General features: G+C 42.0%; 1 protein-coding gene across 2 annotated transcripts; it reads left to right on the plus strand.

Moving 5' to 3' along the window:
* The first annotated feature begins 670 nt into the window (after positions 1 to 670).
* nudt17 (nudix (nucleoside diphosphate linked moiety X)-type motif 17) lies at positions 671 to 4,379 on the plus strand. 2 transcript variants are annotated; one of them, XM_026371579.1, is made up of 9 exons: positions 671 to 744; positions 1,980 to 2,072; positions 2,160 to 2,276; positions 2,371 to 2,554; positions 2,642 to 2,667; positions 3,009 to 3,101; positions 3,335 to 3,433; positions 3,526 to 3,659; positions 4,178 to 4,379. In XM_026371579.1, the coding sequence occupies exons 2-9, from the start codon at positions 1,998 to 2,000 to the stop codon at positions 4,341 to 4,343; spliced, it is 894 nt and encodes a 297-aa protein (XP_026227364.1). In that variant the 5' UTR covers positions 671 to 744; positions 1,980 to 1,997; the 3' UTR covers positions 4,344 to 4,379. The 2 variants fall into 2 exon arrangements, with proteins under 2 accessions (XP_026227364.1, XP_026227365.1); XM_026371580.1 differs by lacking the exon at positions 671 to 744 and adding an exon at positions 751 to 1,493.
* The last annotated feature ends 1,777 nt before the right edge of the window (positions 4,380 to 6,156 follow it).

Here is a 6,156-nt window from a genome sequence, read left to right on the forward strand (position 1 = left end):
TATTTTCGAACTTATTTCAGGTCCACTGTGGTTCAGTAATGAGCCAGAATCACAGTGTCACTAATGAATTATGACGGGACTGTAAATGGGGTCAAATGGCACAAATGTGCGTAAGCTGACACAGAACTAGTTAAATTATAACTGTCTGACTCGAACTAATTTGACCTTTTTTTTGTTTTATCAAGAATCCAAACAAACTGAATATTTCTCAGTGAAAAGTTGTAAAAGTTTCAGTTTGTTTTTATGAGAGTGTCTGATTTAATTTACCTCTGTTTATACCAATTTATTTAATAAGATTTTGCCCCTTGTTTCTCCTTGGTGACGAAAAAAATCTAATTTATTTGTTAAACTGAATCCAGTTTGATCAACAGTGAAGCTTCTTTCTGAAACCACCTTGAATTCTTGATTCTCGGTTGAAACGAACAGAAACTGACTGGATTAATTTGAATAATTTATCAATTAATTAAATAAAACAGACTTAGATTTATCTGTGCAACAGAAGGAGAAGTCTTTGTTTGGATCTTTATCTGGTTATTAATGTATTTGCTGGAATTTATTACTTATTCCATCCACTCTCCTATTAATTTATTATTGTATTAATGTTTTAACTAATATTCGTTTGTTTAAACAGCTCCATGCGTTTCATTTAGTTACTAATAATTACGAGCTTTTATTTTGAAACGAGGAACCGGATGTCACCTGGCTAAAATGACCTGACTGAAGCTAGCTGCAGTTTCTACTTCGGTAAAATCTTTGGACTTAAAAATAAAAACGTCGTCGTTTTAAAGCGTTTTGTTTCTGCAGAATGTAGCTTGTAGCCCCGCTAAACGTTAGCTCAGGTCCGCAGTCGATGTTTGTGTAACTTAACGTTACAGTTCAGCTCTGAGTAAAAGTCCAGCACGTTACCTGTCCGTTCCTTCTACTGACGGGTTTAGAAAGTTTGATTATCGTCAGCAGGTTTATTAGAGAATTAATCGTCTCTGTTGCGTCACAGGTGAAGTGTTTCCTTCGAGTCGCAGTCGTTTTACCGTTTTACCTTTAAGCTGATTTCTTAAGTGTCATGTAAACAGGAAAGCTGGTTTTCGGGGCACTGGAGTAGAGGAACACGGTTTCACGAGGTCGACTTCTCCTGAACTCGGGTTTCTAATTGGCTTTGTGCAAGAGCGCATGTGCAAAACAAAGTCTGCAGACACTCACCACTCTACTGTCAGCGGAGAGGAGCAGCTGGATGAAAAGAGAGATCATTACATGGAGCGACGGATCTTGTTTTTTTTAAATCAAGTCCAACCTATATTTAAACAAGTCACTCATCAGTCACCTCCCGACACACGTATAAAAAAGAAGAGAGAGAAATTAAGGAAAAGCACTCAGAAGGCGTCTTTTCTATCTCCATACAGCTCAAATCTGTGGACCAAGCTTCCATAATCAGCTAATGACAGAGGAGAAATCAGATTACTCTTTTGCTGCATTTGCAGTAAGGTTCCTGAGTGCAGGTAAGCTCTTCCCAGATTACCTGAGAAATCTGGTTTCTCTCTAAGCTGGTTTCTTGAGTCCGTGTGAATGCACTGTGAAGCCAGTGCTAAAGTATTTGTCAGAATTCGAGCAGATAACTTCAGAATCCATCCTGCTGCTCGTCAACAGTCGCCGGGTCAGTTAAAACAAGAGAACCAGTTCTTTTGGCAGATGTACATGCCCACACCACAACGCTGCCCCCACCATGCTCCACAGAGGAGCTGGTAGCTTCAGGTCACCTGATGAAGCATCACCAGGGAAGAAACGCAGCATTTGTGGTTACTAAACTTCAGACAGTCACTGACTGGATAACTACATGCAAATGTCTTCATATACAGTTTGCCAGCTTGAAAATAGAACGGAGACCTGTCCAGGATGTGTAACTCCTGTAGAGTGTAAAGTGGAATTTTCCTTTAAAAGAAAGTCATAGTTGCAAATGGTCTAAACAGGTGTGTTGTGTCTTGCAGCTCAGGAAAGGAAGCAGCATGGATAAAGTGAGGAGGATCCTGGTCTATGTCTGTAAAGAGCGGGCAGCTCCACAACGAGCTCAGTTTGTTCAGGTCAGTGCATGAGGAGGAAGTTGGAGAGTTCCTTTAAGCATTTGCACAGACCAGGTGGGTTTACCTGGAATCCGTTTGTCTTGTCAGAGTATAACAGGCCAGTTCAGTGACGGTGGTGACGATGAGGTGGAGGTGAACTGTTCTCTGGAGAAAAACCAGTTCATCCTGTTCAGAGGAGACAAAGGACGAAGGATCCCTCTGAAGGTCAGAGACTAAATAATGCAATAATGAGCCCCCCCCCCCCAAGAAATTTGACCGCTAGCTTTGTTGTTTTACCCCCGACCCCCGTCTTTTTCAGAGGCATGCCTCCTGTCCCATCAAACACTTGTCAGTCACAGAGGCAGCTGGGATTCCATTGGATATTCAACTGCGTGGAGTGGATGTGGGTGTTGCCATCCTCCTGCAGACAGCCAATCAGAGAGTTCTGCTGACTTGCAGGTCGAAGGAGCTTCGTATATTTCCCAACGTCTGGGTTCCTCCAGGTCAGACACATATTTAATACAGAAACCCACCTCCTCCACAGCTCCTTGTGCTTCTTAACGCTCCTGTGTCTTGTTTTTTATTCTAAGGCGGCCATTTGGAGCTGGATGAGACGGTAAATATGTTTGTTATTTAGGATTTGTGTGATTTATTTAATATGGATTATGAGACACTGGGCTCCTGGATACAGGCATGTAAATGATGCACAACCCCTCACTCATAGTAAACTCAACTATTTTTCATTATATCTGTGTCAATTTTGCGTTTGTCATTTTGCTTTTAATTTTAGACATTTTCCATTCTTCTGCATCTCTTTGCGGTAGATTTGCGTGTCTTTTTAGTAATTTTGCGTGTCTTACCTGTTGTTGTATTGTGTTTACTTTAGTTGACTTTCTAACGTGAAACCTTAGGGCTGGGACCCTTCAGTAATCCATCCATGTGTGTTTGTATGTGTAGCTGCTGGATGCAGGTCTCAGGGAGTTAAAGGAGGAAACTGGACTCAAACTTGAACCAGAGCGCGTTTCTCCAAAAATACTGGGACTGTGGGAGGTGAGACTGAGACAAGCAAGACTGGCTGAATCTTAAAAGCAGACACATTTAATTCTTTTTGAATTTAATGAGCTTGGTTCAGGTTTTAATTGTGACACCAACTAAATAGATAAACGTGCTGATAAAATATAAAGTGGAAAGATGGGAAATTATTCATTGAACAAAGTTTGTGTTATAGTGCAGGATTAACAGTATATTTTACTAAAATTCTCTGTCTGTTCCCTGTCCTTCAGTCTGTGTATCCTCCCATGCTGTCCAGAGGACTTCCTCGGAGACATCACATAGTCATCTACATGTTGCTGCACTCCTCCCTCTCACACCTGCAGCTTCAGGTAACTTGAACAGACAACCCATCCATCACTGCTAAATTTTTTGGCCAAAACAGAGAATGTGCAACAGTTTGAGTCAGTTTTCCTCTCTTCAGTCCTCTTTGAGCCCTTCTCCTGCTGAGGTCAGTGCCTGTCTGTGGGCCGACAGCCGCCTGGCCAGAGCCATTGTGTCTGCTGTGGACGGAGAGGACACTGAAGTTCAACTGGGCGACCTACCGAGCAGCATCAGGTGTCTCCACTAACCCAGTGTTTTATGGTGTCTCAAACCTGCCCTGTTAAGTCTGGTTGGATCAAACTGTGGTTCTCTTGGTGCAGTTTGTTTGTTCAGCTCTGAACAGTACATAATATCGAACTCGAGTGCAGAGCAGAACAAAACTGCACTGAAGCAGTTTGTTTGTGGTGGAAATGTTGTCACCTGACTTGTAGTGCCACATTTTTCCTTTTGGGCAGAAACCAAACTACAGGGAAACACAGTAGACCGACCAATCCACTGACCTAACAGCTGCAGCCCAGACCCTGGACACAAACAAAATATATATATCAGTGGTTCAGGTTGTGGACTTAGTGGGTTTTCACTTCAGTTCAGAGAAAAAGACAAATAAAAATTAAGAAGAATGTCATGGTTGGCATTTCCTGATGACCATTAGTTTGGTTATAGATATATATATGTGGGAGTGGGACTGCTGTGTTCAGTTATCCAGAGTTAGAGTTTAACACACCTGCAGCTGACCTCACCTGTGTGTCCAGTGTGTCACAGGTGTCAGCGGAGGGAGCTCTCAGTGACTCCACGCTGCCTGTGGCTGTGTTCATCAACCGGGCACCGGTCAGTGGGCCAGATGTGGAGCGAGTCAGCACCGGGACCAAGTTCGCCCTGGAGCTTTGGCTGAAGAGCCTGGAGAGCACCACCCCCTGACAGTTCAGGAAGAAATTAAAATTTCCTGAACAGATATTCCTGATCGTCTTGAGTGGCTTTGAAACTTTTATAATAAAACATTTATATATATAAATATATATATATTTCTTAGCTAAATAAATAAAACAGGAAAATGTCAAGTAATAAAAAAAATGTTCCAGGAGAAACACATGACTTACATTTCTAATAAAATCCTATATGCAATAAATCTGTTTAGAACTGAGGACATCTAAAGCTATCACTGTGATAAAATAAGTTTTTGTATTTTTCTTCTCAACTTTTAACGTCACATCTACCTCCTTTTTCATGAATTTCTTCAGTAATTCAGTTTTCACTCTATACAACAGTGGTGGAAAGTAATTAAGTACCTTAACTAAAATTCAAATACACCTTTGTGGCATTTGTACCTCGAATATTTAACTTTTATGTTACTTTCCCTTTTTACTCCTCTACATTTATATAAATATATGAATATGTATTACAGTATTTATGAGGCACATCTGTCTTGTACGTTCATTTTATCAACAGCATCAAGCTCAGTCCTCTTTAAATTACTTGTTTTTAATCAGTAACAGTCTGATACCAGAGAAATCATTTAATACTGCTACATTTCATTTGTAGTTAAAGTAAAATGTACTATTATAACAGAGAATTTTTAGTGGCACTTGTAATTGTAGTAAAATAATCTTTAGGCACATTTATATGAATATTCATATTGTGTATTTCTGTTCTTACTGTTGTCGTAGTTAATAAATGATGTTAGAGAGTAGAAGGAGAAACTGACCAACGTCAGGTAACCTCTCCTAATCATAACACAGCGCCCCCTTGGATTTTGTGGGCTGGTAGACGACAGCCTGTGTGGCCATAAGTGGTACTGCACCCGGCCAATTACATTCCGTCACCATTACTCCGTGTGGGAATCAGGTGAGAGACATGTAGTCCAACTATATAGTGTAACAGAAATCCAAAGATTCATTTAGACAAAACAAGCGATGGAATTACCAAGGAAAACAACAAACAAGATGGCAGTTCGGATACAGGTCATGGATACACATCAGTTCACCTGAAGGAGAGAAAAGAAAGAGGAGAGAACTGCAGGTAACGTGACTTAAATACATCACCTGGCTGTCCGATGTTCGTACATGTTTGGTTAATGTTAGGTTTGTGTTGTACAGTTGTACTGACGGCTCTTTCCTGTGTCCTAGAGGGTTCTCTAGAGGGTTCTCTGGATTCCCCAGGGACTCGTCCAACCACGAGCAAACATGGCGACCTGTTTACTAGCTAACAAACATGGCGGCCCGTCTACTAGCTAACAAACATGGCGACCTGTTTACTAGCTAACAAACATGGCGACCTGTTTACTAGCTAACAAACATGGCGACCTGTTTACTAGCTAACAAACATGGGGGCCCGTCTACTAGCTAACAAACATGGCGGCCCGTTTACTAGCTAACAAACATGGGGGCCCGTTTACTAGCTAACAAACATGGGGGCCCGTTTACTAGCTAACAAACATGGCGGCCCGTCTACTAGCTAACAAACATGGGGGCCCGTCTACTAGCTAACAAACATGGCGGCCCGTCTACTAGCTAACAAACATGGGGGCCCGTTTACTAGCTAACAAACATGGGGGCCCGTTTACTAGCTAACAAACATGGCGGCCCGTCCACTAGCTAACAAACATGGCGGCCCGTCTACTAGCTAACAAACATGGGGGGCCGTCCACTAGCTAACAAACATGGCGGCCCGTCTACTAGCTAACAAACATGGGGGGCCGTCCACTAGCTAACAAACATGGGGGCCCGTTTACTGG

This window comes from Anabas testudineus, chromosome 16 (genome assembly GCF_900324465.2).
Source record: "Anabas testudineus chromosome 16, fAnaTes1.2, whole genome shotgun sequence".
Taxonomy (NCBI): Eukaryota; Metazoa; Chordata; class Actinopteri; order Anabantiformes; family Anabantidae; genus Anabas; species Anabas testudineus.

Excerpts from the sequence above, each read along its gene's own strand:
- nudt17 (XM_026371579.1), top strand. The coding sequence starts at position 1,998 with ATGGATAAAGTGAGGAGGATCCTGGTCTATGTCTGTAAAGAGCGGGCA. Across the intron at positions 2,073-2,159 it reads AACGAGCTCAGTTTGTTCAG|AGTATAACAGGCCAGTTCAG; the intron begins GTCAGTGCATGA and ends TTGTCTTGTCAG. Across the intron at positions 2,555-2,641 it reads CAACGTCTGGGTTCCTCCAG|GCGGCCATTTGGAGCTGGAT; the intron begins GTCAGACACATA and ends TTTTATTCTAAG.